This window comes from Zootoca vivipara, chromosome 10 (assembly GCF_963506605.1).
Source record: "Zootoca vivipara chromosome 10, rZooViv1.1, whole genome shotgun sequence".
Lineage (NCBI taxonomy): Eukaryota > Metazoa > Chordata > Lepidosauria > Squamata > Lacertidae > Zootoca > Zootoca vivipara.
In genome coordinates, this window is record NC_083285.1 from 16539524 (window position 1) to 16561945 (window position 22422).

The 22422-nt window shown below is 44.0% G+C and overlaps 1 protein-coding gene across 8 annotated transcripts in view; it reads left to right on the top strand.

Annotated features, from left to right (window-relative positions):
- Nucleotides 1-22422, top strand: part of CADPS2 (calcium dependent secretion activator 2) — a 327080-nt gene that overhangs the window by 176026 nt on the left and 128632 nt on the right. For all 8 annotated transcript variants that reach the window (XM_060279570.1, XM_035128678.2, XM_035128680.2 and 5 more), the window contains exon 9: nt 16827-16893. In XM_060279570.1, the coding sequence (XP_060135553.1) occupies nt 16827-16893 (67 nt within the window). The remainder of the gene's footprint in view (nt 1-16826; nt 16894-22422) is intronic.

Sequence of the window (22422 nt, forward strand, 5' to 3'; positions counted from 1 at the left end):
CAAAAGGCAACTTTGATTATATTGGCATTTGTGATACTAGGATGTAGTTCATGCACAATCTTTGTTATTAATCCGCTGTAGTCTGGTGAGCTGTATATGAGCTTGTTGTTGTTTAGTCGTTTAGTCGTGTCCGACTCTTCGTGACCCCATGGACCATAGCACGCCAGGCACTCCTGTCTTGCACTGCCTCCCGTAGTTTGGTCAAACTCATGTTCGTAGCTTCGAGAACACTGTCCAACCATCTCGTCCTCTGTCGTCCCCTTCTCCTAGTGCCCTCCATCTTTCCCAACATCAGGGTCTTTTCCAAGGATTCTTCTCTTCTCATGAGGTGGCCAAAGTATTGGAGCCTCAGCTTCACGATCTGTCCTTCCAGGGAGCACTCAGGGCTGATTTCCTTAAGAATGGATAGGTTTGATCTTCTTGCAGTCCATGGGACTCTCAAGAGTCTCCTCCAGCACCATAATTCAAAAGCATCAATTCTTCGGCGATCAGCCTTCTTTATGGTCCAGCTCTCACTTCCATACATCACTACTGGGAAAACCATAGCTTGAACTATACGGACCTTTGTCGGCAAGGTGATGTCTCTGCTTTTTAAGATGCTGTCTAGGTTTGTCATTGCTTTTCTCCCAAGAAGCAGGCGTCTTTTAATTTCGTGACTGCTGTCACCATCTGCAGTGATCAAGGAGCCCAAGAAAGTAAAATCTCTCCCAAGAAAGTAAAATTTAATACAAGCAGCTTCCGGTCCTCTGTATTAAACAGCATTGGCCACAAGAGGGCACCATGGTTTAAAGGAAAGCTAAGAACTTTTAAGCCTGTGGGTGAATTTGAACTTCAAAATGTAAAATGGGCAATGCGTAAAACGTTTGGGTTTCATTTTCTAGTGGCAACCTATAATTTTTGTTTCCAAAGCTTAGTTATATGCAAACTATGTCATGTTGGGTGCCCATTCTATTTTGTTTTTGGAAGAATGAAGAAAGAAACTATTTCCTGTCCTAAAATGTATTTCTGCTTTCATTTTGAAGAGTGTGCTACATTCAAGACGTTGCAGTCTTTGATATTAGGCGTTCAGAACTTTTTTTGTTATATCCTTCATTGATCAGACCTCAGCTACCGGTGTATGTCTGTTCAGAGGCAAGTCACACAGATTTTAAGTTGATAAACTTACAGTGCCACACACCCCCCAATGCATTTTAGGTGTATATATGTAGGGAGTTTTTAAAAGTCTAAATCGAAAGAACATAAAATGTCAATCTGACACATAGAGGAATTTGAATCCAGCTTCATCATGCAGGTATATTTGGCAAGTCAGGGATTGACTTTCCCTGTCAAGAGTCCACATGGGGTTGTTATTTGTCTCATTTGCATGTAACGGTGACGCTAAGCCCATTAACTATGATTTATTAAGCCATACTGAGCCCAAATGCATCTGCTTCGTCCCTCCCAACCATGAAGAAGCTAGCTCATCATGATGTCCAAACCAGGCCACGATGATGGTTTGTTTTGCTCTGGAAACCATCATAGCAAGCCAACTCGAAACCATCTTTCGTTCCTGGCTTTGCAAACGTGTCTTGTTAGGGTGGTAAAGGCACAGTTGTGGGTGTAGATGACTCTCTGTGGTTTGCCTACCTCCTTGTGGGAGGCAGAAGCGAAGTGGAAGCTCTTAAGCTCTGGGCAACAGCAGGGACAGAATTGAAGAACCTCAACTGCAAGACAGTTAAAGGCCAGAAGACGCAGAAGATGTCGCCTGCGGGCACCTTGTGCCAGAAAAGTTTTGCTCAGGAAAGAAATGAACTACAGTGGTACCTCGGTTTACAAACTTAATCCGTTCTGGAAGTCCATTCTTAAACCAAATTCTTTCTTAAACCGAGGCACGCTTTCCCTAATGAGCCTCGCCGCCAGTGCCCTTCCACAGTTCGGCTTCCGTTCTTAGACTGAGGTAAAGTTTGCAAACCAGACCATCCAAAGTTTTGGTTCTGCACCTGGGAGTGAACGATTTGGTTGTGGGGAGGCATTGCCCTGACCCTGGATGCCAAGGCATGTGGGCCATGTACCTGACCCCTCCCCCTGGGGAATGAGCCAAGGCCTTAAAAATTGGGTGGGTAAGCGTTTGTTCTTCAGCTGTGGGTTTCTTGGTGGCCTCGGGTGGCAGATTTAGGCCTTGGCAAAGTATCCTTTAGTTTATCTTCAAGTTGGGGGGGGGAGGCATTTCATGCACCCCCACACGGCGGCATTTGCAGGGCCCATTAAAGGGTTGATTGCGGGAGTCCCTGGCCCTAGAGCGGCGGCACATAGGTCAAACTCCCGATGGAGTTAAGGTGGGAGGGCACGCTGTGTAAGTTTGTGCTTTACAGTCCCCTCCCACTGCACCTCATTGCTCTCCACATCCTCAGTCCCAGACAGGCTGAGAGGGTTACATGCTAAGGCCTATGCCAAGTTTCCCACATTCTGAAGTTAAATAAAGCTGTGGCCAATTTGAACCCGTACTTTGGTCTCTGGTCTCTTTCTTTGGGGGGTAGGCTCCACGGACAGGGTTCAGCGTGTGTGCTCACAAACAGGACTGTTCGTAAACCAAGGTAAAGGTAAAGGCGCCCCTGACCATCAGGTCCAGTCGTGTCCGACTCTGGGGTTGCGGCGCTCATCTCGCTCTATAGGCCGAGGGAGCCGGCGTTTGTCCGCAGACAGCTTCCGGGTCATGCAGCCAGCATGACAAAACTGCTTCTGGCGAACCAGAGCAGTGCACGGAAACACAGTTTACCTTCCCGCCGGAGCGGTCCCTATTTATCTACTTGCACTTGGATGTGCTTTCGAACTGCTACCGGTAGGTGGGCAGGAGCTGGGACCGAGCAACGGGAGCTTGCCCCGGGGATTCAAACCACTGACCTTCTGATCAGCAGACTCTGTGGTTTAACCCACAGCGCCACCTGGGTCCCTGAAACCAAGGTACCACTGTGTAACTAAAATGTGTTCTTCTGCTGGCACAAGCACATGAACTTCTGTTGGAACCTGCCTGTTAGAGGGCTGCACTCTTCCACTAGCAATGGCACAAACATTTTCAGAACGCCACAAGCAGTGTGGTACTCATGCTTTTGTGGATTCAGTCCTACGCCTTTGGTGGCTGTGTCACTCATGGAATTTGGTTTCAGGAAGCTGTTAAGACAGTACACTTGTATCAAGGGTGTAACTTCAGGTCCTCAGTTTCGGGGGGGGGGGAGGGTCTCCAGAGAACCACATGTAGAGATTCCTGGGGCCTATTTTATGAAGTGTGAAATTGATAGGGATGAGCCAAGGGGCCGGTCAAGGGAGTGTGCTGACCAGCTGCTAACTTCACTCCAAAGCTGAGCAGCCCAACTCATGGAGCAGTCATTGCATAATCCTATATATTAAACACCACCTAAAAATTGCCCCAGGATACTCTATGCCAAATTATTCAGAGTCAATGTAATGACATTCTAAATCAGCCTGAGAGTGTTTAGACCACCCATGGGTAATTGGAGGCGGGGGCAGTTCTTTCAATAACAGGGTTTAAAGCTTTTAGTGACTGCTGTTGCTGCTGCTGCTGGGATTTTGCTTGTACTGTACAGTGCTGTAAGTTCAGAGTGCTACAGCAAAGTCTGTCGTGGCCTTACCAGGATCCACCATGCTTGCAGAATCCAGGAACAAACCAGGAACATTCCAGTATGCTTTCACACTTGATGCAACCAAGTATTACACATTCTACAATAGTTGCCTCTCCCCCGCAAAAAAAGAGAACACAATAAGAAGCTCAGATTTCAATCTCAAGCAATATGGATACTTGGTTTCTGTGCAATCCCAGCAGGAGCCATACAATGTGCAATAAAGGAATTATTGAATTCCAGCACAGAGCAGGGTCTGGATTCCACCAATGTTTTCTGCAGGTAGAAGCCAGTGCACATGCTCCCAGATCTGATTGCCCAGAGAAGAGACAGGGGGAGAAAAGGGCATGTGGTTCTGATAGACAAGCAGAAAAGCTTGCACATACTGAGCAATCTCTTTAGTGCTACCTTGAATTGGATCCCAGATTATATACAGTGGTACCTCGGTTTACAAACACAATTGGTTCCGGAAACACAATTGGTTCAGTGTACTTAACCTGAAGCGAACTTTCCCATTGAAAGTAATGGAAAGTGGATTAATCCATTCCAGACGGGTCCACAGAGTACTCAACCTGAAGCGTACTTAACCCGAAGTATGAGTGTAATTGGTTCCAGAAGTCCGTACTTAACCTGAAACGTACTTAACCTGAAGTGAACTTTCCCATTGAAAGTAATGGAAAGTGGATTAATCCGTTCCAGACAGGTCCGCGGAGTACTTAAGCTGAAAATACTCAAACCAAGGCGTACTTAAACCGAGGTATGACTGTATATTTTGTTTTCTGGATCCGGATCAGTAGAACTCATAGGCAATTTCAGAAGTTTTTTAAGCCTCACTAGTGATCCATTCATATTTTAGCCATATGAGAAGTTAGGAGCAGTTTCTCTTAAACTGTTTTGCTTGAGTGAAATGTTGTTGTTGCTGTTGCTGTTGCTGTTGCTGTTATTTCTACCCTGCCCATCTGACTGGGTTTCCCTAACCACTCTGGGTGGCATCCAACAGAAGGGTAAAGGTAAAGGGACCCCTGACCATTAGGTCCAGTTGTGACCGACTCTGGGGTTGCAGCGCTCATCTCGCGTTATTGGCCAAGGGAGCTGGCATACAGCTTCCAGGCATAGCTGCCAAGTTATCCCTTTTTTAAAGGGATTTTCCCTTATGCTGAATAGGCTTCCTCGCGAGAAAAGGGAAAACTTGGCAGCTATGCTTCCAGGTCATGTGGCCAGCATGTCAAAGCCACTTCTGGCGAACCAGAACAGCACACGGAAACACCGTTTACCTTCCCGCTGTAGCGGTACCTATATATCTACTTGCACTTTGATGTGCTTTCAAACTGCTAGGTTGGCAGGAGCTGGGACTGAGCAACGGGAGCTCACCCCATCACAGGGATTCAAACCGCCAACCTTCTGATCGGCAAGCCCTAGGCTCAGTGGTTTAACCCACAGCGCCACCCTAGAAATACATTAAAACATCAGTCATTAAAATCTTCCCTAAACAGGGAACCCAATCCGTTTCTATTGTCCCGTTCTTTAGCTGCTTTAGACGAACTGCGCTGTGGAATGCAGAATGTGAGTGTACCTCGTATGTGTGTACACACACACAAACAAACAGATATATATAAATATGTAACACCGGCTTGATGTTTGTTGACTCGGTAGTCTGACAAACAGCACCTGAGAGTTTCTAAGAAGGTCATCTAAAGCCCACTTAACACTTGTGTAGCCTCGTTGACTTAAATTGGATTATACCCAATGCAAGCAGCCACTGAAGTGCCTCCTAACTGTGCTGAAAGTGCAGTGACAAGATTACTGTACAACTCTGTGGTTGCCTCTGTATGGATTTAGACAGTTTTGAATTCATCAATCACCTTTATACTGTGTTTTTATGTCAATGGCAGCCCAGTGAGGGGAACTGCGTACTACTAAAGCTAGCAGGGATTCCCAAACTTGGGTCTCGAGCTGCTTTCCCCCCCATCATCCATGACTACTGGTCCTCCTAGCTAGGGATGATGGGAATTGTAGACCAAAAACACCTCGAGACCCAAGTTTGGGAAACCCTGCAATCGAGGTTAATGCAAGCCGCTGTGTGTGTCCCATCACAGGTATGCATTACCCACAGCGTAAATGACTTCCCCAACCTGATGCTCGCCAGATGTTTTGGACCATGGTTCGTTTCATCCCTGATCATTGTCCTTGCTGACTGGGGCTGATGGTAATTGGGGCAGCAGCAGTCTGAGGAACAGAACAAATCAAGGCATTCATATTGTCTTAAGAACCTCTTGTTCGGGTTTGGGGACAGGTGGGTTGTTTTCAAGTGGGATTTATGGTTTTAATGAATAAGTACTGGGTGGCGCTGTGGGTTAAACCACAGAGCCTAGGGCTTAGAATCATAGAGTTGGAAGAGACCACAAGGGCCATCCAGTCCAACCCCCTGCCAAGCAGGAATCACCATCAAAGCATTCTTGACATATGCCTGTCAAGCCTCTGCTTAAAGACCTCCAAAGAAGGAGACTCCACCACACTCCTTGGCAGCAAATTCCACTGCCGAACAGCTCTTACTGTCAGGAAGTTCTTCCTAATGTTTAAGTGGAATCTTCTTTCTTGTACCTTGAATCCATTGCTCCGTGTCTGTTTCTCTGGAGCAGCAGAAAACAACCTTTCTCCCTTGCTGATCAGAAGGTCGGTGGTTTTTTTTTAAAAAAAAATAAACTTTATTTCTCATCTTAAAAGAACAACATATCAATAAACAAAAAAAAGAATACAAACTTATAAACAAACGAAAAAGGACAAACAAACAGATAACTAATACAATTTTACAATCCTACAATAAAATCATCCCTGCACTCCAATTAAAATTGCTTCCAAACCCTTTATATATCGCTTTCCTTATATTTTCTCCTATTACTTGCATTACCCTTTTATTATTATTCTACTATCTCTAACTTTCTCCATCTTTACAAAATATCAATATAGATATAAGTATCCCCATGTGGCTCTAATCCCAACAAATCGCTAACTCAGTTTTTATTCCCTTTTTCCTAAAATACACTTCTACACATTCCCATTCCATTAGAGATTTCTGTTTAGATATGTTTCTGATTATTGCCGTCATTCTTGCTAGATTAATAAGTTCTATTAATTTCAACTGCCATTCTTGAACCGTGGGTACCTCCTCTTTTTTCCATTTTTGGCCAATTAAAAGTCTTGCCGCTGCGCATGCGTAAAGAAAAACACTTTTCTTATTTTCCGGAATATTCTCGGGTATCAAACTTAATAAGAAATACTCTGGTTTCTTTCTGAAGGTGATTCTTAACATTTTTTTCATCTCCTCATATATTTCCCTCCAAAATTTATTGATTTTCTGACATCCCCACCAGCAATGGAAATAATCTCCCACCTCATTATTACATTTCCAACACATCTTGGATTCATTTTTATAGAATTTCGCTAATTTATTTGGGGTCAAATGCCACCTGTACATTAATTTCATCATATTTTCTTTAATACCAGCACTGGCCGTAAATTTCATTGTTTTCTTCCATAATGTATCCCATTGTGATTTGAGAATTGGCCTTCCCAAATCCTGGGCCCATCTAATCATCACACATTTTGTATCTTCGTCTTTTAATTCCCATTCTAACAAATATTTGTACATTTTAGATAGAGGTTTTATATTGTTGTCAATTATAATTTCTTGCAGTTTTGATTTCTCTTTTTTTCAAATCCTAATTATTTATGCTTCTTAAATAAACTCTTTAATTGACAATATTGAAGCCAGCTGGCGGTGGTTTGAATCCCTGCAATGGGGTGAGATCCCATTGCTCGGTCCAGCTCCTGCCAACCTAGCAGTTCGAAAGCACGTCAAAGTGCAAGTAGATAAATAGGTACCGCTCCGGCGGGAAGGTAAACGGCGTTTCCGTGTGCTGTTCTGGTTCGCCAGAAGCGGCTTAGTCATGCTGGCCACATGACCTGGAAGCTGTACGCTGGCTCCCTCGGCCAATAATGCGAGATGAGTGCGCAACCCCAGAGTCGGTCACAACTGGACCTAATGGTCAGGGGTCCCTTTACCTTTTACTGCTGTCGAAGGAGGTTAGCTGTGGGTGCCATTCAGGCTTGCCCTGTACTCTTGGAAATACAATGTGCTTACTTGTGTGTTGGATCTGTGTACCTATGAAGCTGAGGTCGCTTCTCCTCCATTGGGGTGTGATAATTAATTTGCAAGGCCTTCCATTAACCTGCCGGTGTAGCTTTGCTATTAAACAACTAATAAGTGTGTTGACTTGAAACTTTCTTGTTTCCTTGATGAGTTCCAAACCTCTGGCAGTGTTTTAAAATATTTTTGTTAAATTAATTTCTTTGGCAGCTTTTGTTTAAAAAGAAGAAGAAGAAATATGATTATGAGTGATTGCAAAAATAATTACAAGATACCGCAAATAGCTTGGTTCATAAATTATGGGGTATATGCTAAATTGTTTTATGGCTGTAGCCGTGGAACAGGTTGAGAACCAGTAAGGTGCAGTGGTTGTAATTTTGGTCTAACAGTGCAGAGATGTCACCATGAAGTTCAGGGAGTGAGCTGGGCTGGAGCAGCCATACTCTCTCAGCTGATGTGAAGACAATGTTTGGACTCTTGGGCACACCATGTGAGTTTTAAGAACTGGTTTCAATTCCTGCATTGCAGGGGGTTAGACTAGATAACCCTTGGGGGACCCCTTCAAACTCTGCTGTTCTGTGATTCTATGATAATGCTGTGTTTTAAATAGTTGTAACCCACTGTGGAACCTTAGGGTGAAAGGCTGGTAATAAATTAAAATGATGGTGATGACAATGATAAGAACTGCTGCCCCATGTTCCTTGAAGGAAAGGCTAGATTTCAAATGTACCCAGATGAATAAAAATAGTCATGTGTACTTCAGTTATTATTATTATTATTATTATTATTATTATTATTATTATTATTATTATTACAGTGGTACCTTGGGTTACAAACACCTTGGGTTACAAACACTTCGGGTTACAGAATCCGCTAACCCAGAAGTAGTACCTCGGGTTAAGAATTTTACCTCAGGATGAGAACAGAAATTGCATGGCGGCGATGCCCCATTAGCTAAAGTGGTACCTCAGGTTAAGAACGGTTTCGGGTTAAGAACGGACCTCTGGAACGAATTAAGTTCATAACCCGAGGTACTACTACTGTATTATTATTATTATTATTATTATTATTATTATTATTATTATTATAATAAAATTTTATTATTTATACCCCGCCCATCTGGCTGGATTTCCCCAGCCACTCTGGACGGCTCCCAACAGAATCACGATAAAACATTGAACATTAAAGACTTCCCTAAACAACGTGAATTTGGAAACGCAGTTCTCCAGCCCAAGCAGTGCGTATGAAAATACATATGCTGGTGAAAATGGGATCCAGAAATGCATTGTGTTAGAAAAAATATGCCTACAAAACGTATATTTTTAAGGAGAAATTTGCAGTCAAATGTCAGTGAATTTTCATAATGACTTTTTAAAAAACATCACTGGTATGAAAATCTGGAGAACTTAATAAGATTGGAAAGGTGAGAAAGTGAAATGGAAATATTTTCCCTTTCCTAATAGTGCATAAGAGAAATTATCACTGGAGAAAGATGGCTTTGGCTTTCTTACAGTAGTACATGTGTACAACGTGTCCACAATTGCATCCTAGTTACTGGGGAACTGCAGGCTTCCCTTTTTATCCAAGGGAACTGATCCTGTGATCTGTCGTACTGGGTGACAATCGTCTCTTCTCCTGGCACTGGAGCTTGACCCTAGTCCCGCAATTTTACAGTGTTAAGCTCAAAACCTATTGTACTTCCAAGTAAGGTTGGTAGGAAGGCGCACATAGTAATGGTTGAGTTTACCCGCGCTATTGAATGTCCCTGCAAAAAGGCTGCATTACGAAAGGTTACCAGGAGTCAATTATCTGTGTCACATGTAACTTTCAAAATAATAGCTGTGTGGACCTCCTGATTGAACATTTCTTGAGAGCATGCACTGATTTTGCTTTTTTTGGGGGGGTGTTGGTGAAAGTAGATGGTCAGAATAAAAATATGTAAATGAAAAAAGAGGCATGGCATATTATCTAATAGAACAGTTGTGTGCCTAGAAGTTAGATTAAGAACAACCACAACCACAACAATTTTTTTATTTTTTATTTATACCCTACCCATCTGACATGGTTTCCACTTTTGTAAGGAGCCATTTCAGAGTCTGTTTTTTTTTGTTCCTTCCCCATTTTTGTTTCTTTTTCTTCATTCCTTAAAAATAAATCGACTTTTAGGCTAATTTATCTGAAGTATTTATCTCTATTTCTTTGCAAGCACATATTAAGAATAATGTTTTAAATGAAGGTGTTTTTTTTAAGGAATCTATTCGCTTTCTTTCTTTTTCTTGGATTGGATTTAGAATTTTTATTTAGGCTGCAATCCTGGGTTGAAGTCCCATTGAACTGAATTTACTTACTTTTGAGTAGGACATGAATAGGATTGCTCTGATAGAACAGCTGCTTGGAACAAGATAAGGTTGTGACTGCTTTGGGACTTTTGTCAGAAATTATTAAAGGGTTCCTGCACAATTTCTGATTTTGTAAGCATGCATTCAGAAGGAAGTGAAACGTCTTGATAAAGGAGGTGAGAAGTGACCACTAATTATCTAAGAAAAATGTGGCATAAATAATATGATTTTGTTTTCTCTTTGGGATTTTTTTTTAACTTAAAGGTATTGAGTCCCCTTGTTTCCAGAAAGTGGTCTGCAAAGATAATTTAATAGATTCATTTATTTTCATTTATGGCCCACATTTATTTCATCATAAAATGCAAGGCAGTTTAGCTGGGGTTCCCAGGTGGTTTTCAGGCACCGAAAAAACCTTGACCTACTTCATTTCAACAAGGTAGAGCTTCAGTAAGTAAAGAATAAGAGTGGAATGTTTCTGAAGATGTAACTCCCAGCGTGGCAGTGGTCTAGCAAACATTTTGGAAGCCTGGTGGGCAGTTTTTCTTGGCTTACGGGGGGGGGGACCCTCTAGCTTCATCTTTTCTTTTTTAAAGAAACCCCCTTTTTAGTAAGGTTGCGGAGAACCTACAGACAACATATATACCTGCTGTTTTTAGGTTATTAAAAACCTACCTACCTACTGTTTGGGGGTTATATATTTGTTGTGTAAGCACTCTGTGTTTGACAGGCGAACTTTCCTGACTTGCAGTGACTACCAGCGTAACGCTTACATTTGTTTCAGTCGTCTTTATTAGTGAGATGTAGGATATGCTTCACTTTACATGACTAAATGCGAGGTAGGCGTTCTTTAGGAAGAAAAAATGGAAGTTCCAGCTGGCCTGTATTGTTCAGAAACTGAACTGATGGATCTCTGTTGCTTTACATTTGTGGCGACAGCCAGTATATTGATTCTCCTTCATTATGCCTGTATTAATGGGCAAAATATATAGGAAGGAGTAGAAACAAAGTGGGAGAGGGGGGGGGAATCAAAGAAATATCTGGGATTTAAATGCCAATTTTCCTATTCATGATATAAGCATCTCGTTCGTTGGAAGTTAATAGAAATGGTCTCCATTATTTTTTTAGCTTTCTTGACACTCAAGATATTTGTACTTAGCAAACATAATTGCAACAGCTGTTTGGGCTGATTCTCCCCCCCCCTTCCACCTATTTGTTGTGAAGATGTGTTTAGTCCTCTTTCTCAAGAGCGCAGAAAAGTACTAAAATCAATCTGGAAATGTTTGCTGCTACGCTTCTGATGACCCAGGCCATATTGTCGCCTTGAGTCTGTTGTCTCTCTCATCCTCAATGGAAGGCAAAAAAAAAAAAAAGGGAGGGGGGCTTAATCTTGTAGGGTTAAATAAAAGAAGGAATGTGGTACAAGGAAAGATTCCTTTTATGCTAGGCAACAACACTGAACATGCCGTGATGACTGAAAGTGCCTCTGGGCATTTGGTCCCGATTGGTTCTCACATTGAATGCAACGATGCCCACAGATAGCCTGTATTGTTGTCAGTTAAATGGGATCATGAGTGTCTGAAAGGTGTTTGAGAATGAACTGAAAATCATTTTCACAAGTGGATGATTACTTCTGCCACATGTTAACTGAACTCTATCAGAATGGCCCAGATTTTGAGACTGCATTAATTGCTCTTTCAACCTTGACTGAGGTTTCTTTTTAAGAAAGCCCTTTGCCGGACTAAACAGCTATGTGTATTGATTTTTTTTCCCTCCTCCTTCTTCCCCTTGTTGCATTTTCCCCTATTGTGATAAATAAAACCTTATAGAAAGCAGAGAAGTTGTATTCAAGATGCATATGGGATTGTTCCATTTCTTAAGTGGGGGGGGGACACACACAACCAAACAAGGAGAAAACAATCTCTCCGAAAGTCATAAAGCCAGCCATCTCACGTGAATGAATTGTTCCAGTATTCCATAGATAAACCATTTATTCAGCTAGCCATTAGCAATGAGGACATTTTCATCAACACGTAGAACTGTGAAAACTCCCAGCTTGGTCTTAATGCATAAACTTTTGTTCTCTCTCTACATATTTGACATACTGGCAGATAATAGAGACTACCATTGCTGTGTATTTTGATATATATATATTTTGTTCCTTTGATTCCCCCCTTTTGTTCCTTTGGGACTTATCTTCAGGTGGCAGGGAAAGACTATTTTCCACATGCTGTATTAACGATTTTGATTATTGCATTTAACACAAAACACGATTTTCTTGTTGTGGAAGTGCAGCACATCCGAGGGGTGAATTGTATGGGGATAGTCACTCAGAATATGGGGGGGGGGGACAACAACCCAGGACTCATGATAATGTTTGTTATTTTGAAAAAAATACATTTTAATAATGTCTTTGAAATGTCCATGGTGCTACATGGGGGACTTTGCACACTCAAAAAGTAGCAGAGAAGAGAGCTCATTATATAATGTATTAATTAGACATAGATTAGGCTGTAGTCCTGTGTTTTTGCATTTCCCTGCCCAAAGGCAGAGGGGAGGATCCAACCCCATAAGACCATAGCCCACTGACAGAGCAACTGTTCCATATATACAGTAAATCCCAGATTCAACCCCCAGAATCTACAAATGGTGTGGAAAATACTCCTGAAAACCTGGAGATCTGCTGTCAGCCTGTGATTATTGAGCTCAGTGGACCAGTGGCCTAACTCTGTATACTACAGCTACCTATTTACCCAAAAGGCTCTTCCCTCCAACCATGGAAACCTCTTCAGTACGGGCCTTTTTGATATCGGAGCTCCCATATCAGTAGAAGTAGAAAGGAGGCGCATTGGAAATCATGCATCCCAAAGAGCTAGAGGAGTGATGGGGAACTTCGATACCCAAACCAGTCCTGGCGCATCGTGGGTCTGCGTTGGTCCATTGTGTACCTGTCCATCAGCTGACATCTTGGGGGGGTTAATCCTCCTGAGAACTGAGCCACCCACTCTGGGGTTCAGTCCTGCTCACTTTGGCTCCATACACCTGGGAACAAGGTGCATAGCCAAAGCAGTGTGGGGCTATTTGAAAGCCCTTTTGCAAACAGCCCCACGCTGCTTTATAAACCTCCGATTTTAGCATGGCATTTCCTGACTGTTTGAGCTTTTGCCTTTCCTCTTCAGTTCCAGGCATTGTGAGTAGGGGGTTATTCAATTTCCCCCTTTGCATCGTTGCAACCAATAAGGAAGCATGGAAAGAAGCGAGGCTTTTCCTGAAACCTGGTGAAGAATTCCAGACTTGGGGAAGCGTACTGACTACGCCTGCAATCTTATAACATACTTGAATTCAGTGGGACTTACTTCAGAGTAGGCATGTATGTGATTACAGTGTAAATCAGTGCGAATTGCCGGAGGATTTGTGCATTTAGAAATGCGTGCAAACATTTTGGGGAACTTGTAGTCAAAGTTTGAAGAGCTTAAATGGATCGTAGAAGACAGGGGATGTTGCAGGCCTTGAAAGTACATGTGGAGGGGGTTGCAAGCTGCAAAATCTAGCTTCTTCACTAGTTCCCACACCCTCCATTATACCCAACAATTGCCGCCACCACACAACCCCCAACCAGGGGCGTAGGAAGATAGGGGCGGTGGGGGCAGGCCGCCCCGAGTGGTGCGATCCCAGGGGCGCCATTGCAGCTGCCTGCCCCACCCCCAAAACGTGCGCCCTACCCCTGCGCACGGCGCGTCCTGCCTCCCGAAATGCGTGCCACATCCCTGGGGGCAGCGCGTCTGCTCTCCGCCCCTGGTGGTGGAGCATGAAGCTCCGACGCTGCCCCCAACATCTCCATATTCAACGAACGGAAGGCGTTCTACATGTATACAGATGTACCTGGGTAAAGAGCAGACATTTTGTGCTGTTTGCTTTAAAATACAGGCGGTGCGCATAATGCTGCATGCAGTAGTGTGTTCCTTAGTCTATATATACCTTCTCTGCAGGAAAAGGTTCCGGCATTTTCAACCTTTTTGGAAATGGAGGAGCAGCCAGCAGAGACCTCCTTGGAGAGTCTGGGAGAGCCTCCTTCTCCAAGAACTCGTTGATCACTTAGCATTCAAGAGCAGAGAACGCAGAGGAGTGTGGCTCCCGGGACTTCCTGTAGACTCTCAGGATGTTGTTGGGGACGGAAGAGGAGGGACTCAGAGTAGGCAACGTCTCCCTTGCATGGAGACATGGATTCTTTGTCTTGTTCTTCTTGCCTTTGACACTACTGAGGGAGGAGAAGATTATCCACGCCTGACATCAAGTGTGTTTCATACACTTTGATGTAGCCGAAGGCTCCAGGTATAGCTAGAGGGGAGAGGTAATGTTTGGTATATCAGCTACCTGTGAGGGTCAATGCCAGTCACCTGTGTTAATCATGTGATGTATGTAGCCTGCCTGAGCCTATAAAGGTTGAGTGCGTCTTGAGTGTGAACCAGCCATCTCCTTGCTGTGGAGTCCTTCCCATCGAATGCGGTGAGCAGGGGCAAGGAGGGAGCCATCGGACCTTTGCTATAAGTTTGTACCGTTTTTTAAATAAGCTGTTAGACCTGATAACTCTGGCGGTTTGGGCACCTTTTTCTTTTTTATATATAAATTTATTTAAATTTTCAGATTTACAAACAGTCATCAAGCTGACAAATAAAACAATTTCCATAAGTTCCCTTGGACTTCCCTTTTGTGGGTCCTTATGTTAACTTTTTCTCCTGCACCTTCTCTGTTAATCCAATTCTATTAATTCTCCGATAAAACCATAGCCCACCTTTTAACTGCAAGCACCGTTCCAATCCTACTAATAATTTTAATGGCTTACAATGAATATTCCTTAGTTGGGACAGCATCCTCTTTCCTCCTCTGGGCAAATACGATTCTGGCTGCGCTTGTAGCATACATAAACATATTTCTAAGGTCCGTCGGAATTTCTGTGTTCACTACCCCTAAAAGAAAAGCTTCTGGTTTTTTACTAAAAGTTATTTTAAACATTTTCTTCAGTTCATTGCAAATCATTTCCCAGAAAGTGTTGGTTCTCTTACAGGACCACCACATGTGGTAGAAAGTGCCTTCTTTTTCTTTACATTTCCAACACAGATTTGATTTTGATTTATACATTTTTGCAAGTCTGCTAGGAGATAAATGTCATCTATATATCATTTTCATATGTTTTTCTTTCAATGTAGAACATGCTGTGAATTTCAAATCTACATTCCATAGTTTCTCCGTTGCAGCCATTTCAATATTGTGACCAATATCTCTTGCCCAGTGGATCATCACTGATTTCACCTGCTCCTTTGCCAGAGCTCTTCCCTAGCACATGCCCAGGAACGTGTTTTGAGTTGTGATAAGGAAAAAAGCTCTTCTGCCTTCTGCTCAGCATGCTTTTCCTTTCACCGCAAACATCTCAATAATGCTAATAAAAGGAATAAAGGGCAGGTTTTCAGAGCAAATGGTCTTCCAGGCAGGCTATAGCTCCTTTGCCACTTCCTTTTTTTGAAAGCCAGAAAAATCCTGCCTTTCATCTTGAGTAGCAAGTGTATGAGACTTTCTGACCCAGCTGAGACGTTAAGGTAGTTCAGTAGTAATCCTATTTGCATTGGGTCTGCTTTGCATATACGGGAATGGTCATGTCCTTATACCATTGTAAACACTGCAGCCTGAGCGTGTGTTTGGAATATTGGCCTACACACAGACACGCTTTCTTCTGTGCAAGCGCGAATGAAGGGAATGAATCACTGCACACAAATTGTATTTCTGTAGGTGATTTATTCTTCGAAGCATCTGAGTGCGAAGAGGTGACAGCCTTTTAGGGGTATAAGAAAGTAGTGGATCCACCTGGACCATATTCTCCTCTCTCCATGCCTCTTTAGATGGAAAGACTTGGCGTACATCTTACATCAAGCTTAACGCAACACAAGCTTCTCTTCAAATGACAATGCAGGATCTTCTTCAAAAACAAGCAGGGTTGCTTTGCGTTTAATATTTACAGGAAGGTTCTTAAGACTGGGGTGGGGCAAAGCTAACCTGTGGCCTCCAGATGTTGCTGTACTCCCCAGGGAATTGTTATTATTTGGTCTTTGAAGCATTTTATCAGCATAGACTTTTTTTTATTAAAGTGCTATTTTCCCTTGTGTAATTAACTACATCTTGACATACAAAATGCTACAAATACACCGAGTGTTCTTCTAGTGTTTAGAAGAAGCACCATCGTGAATAAAATTTTGGTGGAGAATAGAAAACTACTGTTATAATAAACAGCAGATGAATTGCAGAAAAACTAGAGTCGGCAATGCAGACAAACAGCCTGTAGTTTGGCACCCAGAGGGCTGCTTCACATACTAGGATTTTAACCAACGTCCCAAAGGCCGACCACATTGAAGTCACAGTTTAAAATTTGCCTCACCAATAAACTCAACAAGGTAATGTTCAGCAAATCTTAACCCCGTGGAAGAGAATACTGACTTGCTTTACAAGATTGTTGAAAAGATGAGTAACATAATATCTGTGACATACTTGAGTTGAAACTAAAATTGTAAGCGTATCACCCAGAAAATTATACAGGAATTTTAAGGGCAGGTGAATAGAGGGTAAAACAAAAAATCAAGTGCTTAAGTCAAAAGGAGCTCAAATGGTGTTGTTAATATGCCATTGAGAGTCATTTTAGTGTAACCTTTTAAATTATAATTATTATTTTTTACTTGGCAGGTATTTGTATGCACTTGGGCAGAAGGTTTGGAAAAGGTGGAAAAAGCGCTACTTCGTTCTTGTACAGGTTTGTAATGTTTGTTTCCTGTTTAATATGGATAGTAGTATTGCCAAGAACATTGGTGGAGCAATAAAGCTTCAGCGCATTTAACAGCTCCAGTGTTGAAGCTGCATGTGTGTTTGATTTTAGTTTTGCAGCTGAGAAATGTGAAATTTAGCCCATAGAACTGCTTCTGATTTCTTAAAACCTGGTTTCGCCAAAGCCTTTGGCATTCACAACACTTTTTCAAGTGGCCCTGTGATCACATATGTAAGCGGTAAACAACATCAAGCCCTCCAGACGTCTGGGACTACAGATCCCATAATCCCTGTCCATTGGCTGTTCCGGCAAGGGCTGATGGGAGATGTAGTCCAAAACACCTGGAGGGCACCACATTTGCTACCCTGATGCATTTGTGGTTTGGATCATGGATTCCTATTAGAGCCTGCCTACCACATCTTCCCAAATCAGCCCTAAGAGAACAATTCCACAATTAGTTATAGGGACATGGTACACCGAGAGCAGAACCCAATGAAGTCTCCAACAGGCCCAGCCAGGGTCATCTTCTGTGGGCCATTGCAGGAGTTTTCAGACTATTGGCCATGTGAGCCAGTTTAGGTAATCCATTCAGTGACTCATTGCACACAAAAACAGCTATAATGCCAATAGTTGTGAGTCGAGAACCCGCCACCCGCTTGGGGAAATAAAGACACAAGGACACAATGTATTATAGTTGATGGGTGGAAAAGGCCACGACTTTATTGGTTACAGCATGTGAGTGGTATTGGCTTAGGCATTGGATTGGACAGACTAGATGACTCCCCCTGCTCAGCATGGAGTCATCAAAGGTTAGCAACCAGAAGGTGGAGCCTGTTGTTGCAAATACAACTGACAGCTCCCCCTGATGCCAGCGGGGGTCGTGCCATGGCCCTAGCCACCAGCAGGGCATTGGACGGGTTCCACGACCGCCGGATTCCTTTAACGCAGGCATCCCCAAACTTCTGCCCTCCAGATGTTTTGGACTACATTTCCCATCTTCCCCGACCCCACTGGTCCTGTTAGCTAGGGATCATGGGAGTTGTAGGCCAAAGCATCTGGAGGGCCACAGTTTGGGGATGCCTGCTTTAACGGAATACCCTAAAGATGGAGGGGTAGGCGATGGCCCGAACCTTGGCCCCTCCAACACATCATGGATATACCAATGCCCAACCGCCAATAAAGTTGTGACGATTTGCTACGAGGTAGGCGAAAAAACCAAGAGGCATGAGCCAGTTTTGCCAAATGGACAAAAAAACTCCTACCAGCCCCCTTGGGCAACCAAGGCGACCAACCGAAGTCCGTAGCAATGTCAAAAACATAGCCTGACCTAAAGGGAGGGTGGGCGGGAAAAACCTGGTGCAAAATGGAGGCTGAGATCTGCCGCGGCTGCAATAAGTGCAGCTAAACCCCGCCCCTGAGCAAGCCCTATTGGCTGGCTACCGGAGGCATGGCGCGGCAGCGAGGGCAAGTAAGGTAAGGGGCAGAAACGCCCCCTTGCCTACGCGGGAGCGGCTTCCACTCACAACCCCTCCCCTCTGTAAAGAGGAGATACTTTCTCAGAGAAGTGTACAGGTTACTTAGCTGGCATTTTGCATGAGGAGATGTGCTCGAACTCTTAACCCCCACCTGCCCCAGCACAGCTGAATGGCCAGGGATGATGAAAATGGGGATTCCAACAATATCTGGAGGACCACAATTTCCCTTCTCCTACAGAGTCCAACAGGGCTTCCCCAGAGCTCTCAGGATGCGGAGCAGGGCTTTTTCAGAGTCCTTTGCCCAGTGCCCACAATAACTTTGGGGTTAAAGGAAGGGAAGGGTAGCTTTTGCCCCTCCTCTTAGACATGAGGCAGAACATTCTCTCCGCTCGCTCTCAGCCTCAGGTTTGTGTGGGGAAGGATTTTTTAAAAAGAGCAGTATGCACGTGTCGGAGGATTTACAGGCAGTAACCTCCATATTGAGCCATTATGAGTGTGGCTTTGTTTTCAGTACATGAGAAAAACTTGGCACAAAGATGCAATGCTTGGTTGTCTAAAGACACTGCTGTTCAATTACTTCAGCAGACTGTAGGGCTCTGTTCATTGATATAAGCTTATACAGGCCACTTGCAGCTCTATTGACAGTATAGGTGAAGCACGCAGTGGCAAGGGATGAGCATTGTGATATTATTGATCCTTCATTGATAGGCTTAGTGATTGCTTCACAACTTCCGTTGGGGCTGGTGCATTTCAATATTGTGTGGGTGGTTTCTTTTTTCATACCCGCTCAAACTTAGATCCATGGTGTTCGAGAAAGCTGTTGTTTGAATTCGTTTGCTGTCATTTTGGCCGTTGGGACGCTTGAAGTCTCCCTTTCCCTCGGATATTCGCTTGGTTATCTCAGTTATGTGAGCTGCCCTGCAGTTTCTGACAGACACAGATCAATAGAATTATGCCTAAGGACTGCAGCATTTATGCATGCTTAGTTTAGCTATCCCGGTGGAAGTTATTAATCAGCGGACATTCTAAATCAGTATCTCATACTGGTCCTTGCCTCAAACAAGATGTGATCATGAGTCTCTTTCCACTTACTAGTTGCTAAAATCAATATATTATTATCCTCCCCCTCCCCTCCCAGCATGCCGTGTGATACTTCTTGTGAATGCCTAACACAACTACAATAATTTGCAAGGACTTTTTCTCTCTCTTTACATTGTCAAGCAGGAGCACCAACCCCCAAATATTTTTGAGGTAGGGGCCCAACCCTGCAACATTCAAAAAGTGCAGAAGCAAAGTGTGGATCCAAGCACAGCATGGCTCCAGTGGCCGGCTCCTCTTCCTGCTACGGAAGGAAATGAGATGATGATGATAAATTATTTATACCCCAACCACAGCCACTCTGGGCAGCTCCCCACAGAATATTAAAAACATGATAAAACATCAAACATTAAACACTTCCCTAAACAGGGATGCCTTCAGATGTCTTCTAAAAGTCAGATTGTTGTTTATTTCTTTGGCATCTGATGGGAGGGCGTTCCACAGGGTGGGCTCCACTACTGAGAAGGCCCTCTGCCTGGTTCCCTGTAACCTCACTTCTCGCAGGGAGGGAACCACCAGAAGGCCCTCAGAGCTGGACCTCTTAGAATTTTGAAGTGTCAGGCATAGCTCTAGTGGCTTTAGCCCAAACGTAGCAGAGTTTTCCTGCACAGCGCAGAAGCTAGTTGAGGTGAAAATGACTAGTCGGCTAGACGCAGAATAACTATTTACAGGATTTATTAAAAGAAAAGAAAACCAGCAGAGTTTCTGCATACAAAGCAAAGCAAAATAAATCCCCCCCCTCTCTCTCTCTCCCCAACCATACGCAGCACTCCTACTCCTAACACCCAACAAGAAACAACTGTGCTAGCATTCCTAGATAACTGAGTTCAGTGCTGGTCGTTAACCAATCAGAGAGTAGTTTCCAGGCCAGGCAGACCGTGGCTTTCTGCCAAGAGTAAATTGACACTGCCTTGAGTTAATTGTATGAAGCAAGAATCTGTAAGTTTCCCATGAGAACCAATTAACAGAAACTGAACAGGACCTGTGTCTGGGCTGAAGGTTGGGGGTGGAGGTGTATACTGGGCCGAGGTGGTTGAAGCAGCCTCCCACCGAGGGTGGCACCAGGAGGAGTTGCCCACCATTGAAGCCGCACAGCTGCAGCATTCTGTTCCGCCCCCAGATCCTCCTGACAGACCGCACAGGACATCGATGTCGCATTGCCCTCACAAGCCGGTTCCTCTGCCCGCAACACAAATTCCATTTGCTACAAGTGGGTTCTAGAACAAAACCCTCCAATATTTCCCCAGCCCCCTAACAGGAACGATCCTGTTTAGGGTGCTAGGCAGCCAACCTATGCTTCCCTCCAAAATACTTTCAGCAGTTTGGGGCTGAAGTTGATTAACTACACACAGGCACACAGCACACAGACACACCAATGATCTAGCTTTCGGTTTTGATTTGAACTGTGTTCCTTCTGCTTTCTGATTCTGCGGTAGTCTCCAGAAAGGACCATCTTGTCCCTATGAAAGATCTGCCCTTGCATCTCCACATGCCCCCTCACACACTCAGCTGCTCATGCTGCTTTCCTCCACCTGCAGTCTGATCTGAAGTGCACAAGTCTGTTCCACCACTTCATTCTGCTGCATGAATAGGGCAGATGCAGAAGGACTCTAGGAGACAATGCAGAGTGATGGGCATTTTGTTTCTGCTTTCATATCTCTTGCACTGTTGACACTTCAGGGGTTGTACAAAATCGGAACATTTTTTATTTCACCTCTGTGCAGCAGCATTCATCAAGAGGCTGATGAACTGTGGGCTGCATAGTGAATAACACCATTAAGGGAACTAAGAAAAGCAACATGTATCAGGTAGCACCAGACTGTTGAATTAGCCCAGCAACCTCTTGCCTGATAGGGGCAGTCACTTTCCATTTTATGTCTTCTACCTGGCAGATGATGCAACTGCTGGTTTTCTCAGCAAATACACAAGACTGGAGGCCCCATAATTTCCTAGTCCTGATTGCTGGGAAAATGCACGAAGTCAGTCTGTAAGTTCAGGAGGCATGTTTTGCTCTGGCATATCTGTAATAGAGCACATGCTTTGTAACAGTAAGGTTCCAGGTTCAACTCCTGGTATGCCCACCTAAAGGACTCCTCTCCTGCTTGGCAGCTTCATATATAGTGGAAAGCAGCACAATCTAGAAAGGGTTTATGGGTGGGGGGTACATGGAATGGTGATCTCAGCTGCTGCTCAACATTTGTTGTGGACTGGTTGGACGCAGAGGAATGGTGGGAGGAACCAGCAGAGGAACCACCCAGGGAAGAAGTTTCAGGGCCTGGGAAGTGGTGGTGGGACAAGAATGAGTGGTCAGAGGGAGAAGACCAGGATGAGGAAGTGTTGGAAGCTGAAGGGGTAACAGGGCTTAGTGAGCTGGGAGAGTCTGTGGCTGAGAGAAGTCAAGAATCAGAGGCAGAAGCTGAATCAGGTGAGTGAGGCTGATGAAGAGTCATAGATGTTTTCCCCTCCTGCTGAGACAAGTTCCCCTCTCCCAGAACCAGAAGACGGATGAAAAAGACAAAGGAGAGGTTGGATGCATGAAGGCACTGTCTCCAGGAAAAGCCCTGGCAAAGAGGGGACTTAGACTGCTGTGAGGAGGTGGGGACTTTCAGTCTTGGCAACTTATTTTCACAAAGTAATACCACCAGGAATGAGTTTCTGTAGTCATGAGACCTGACACTCGGCCAAGTCTGTGGCGATCGCATTTTTGCTAATGAAGAGCTAACTCCAATTTTGAGCTGTGTGATTACTGACCAGCACACTCCTGTGACAAGATCGTTTTCCAAAGTTCTGTTTATTATTATAGTAGGTGGTGGTAGCTGTAGCTCTTTCCACACTTATTTTTATTTGCTTTTCACGGAGGAACACCCTTTTCCTCTCAGCCTCAGCCCACCCCCCTCCAGTTCATAGCTCATGGTGATAAGTCACTTGCTTGCCATACCTGGCA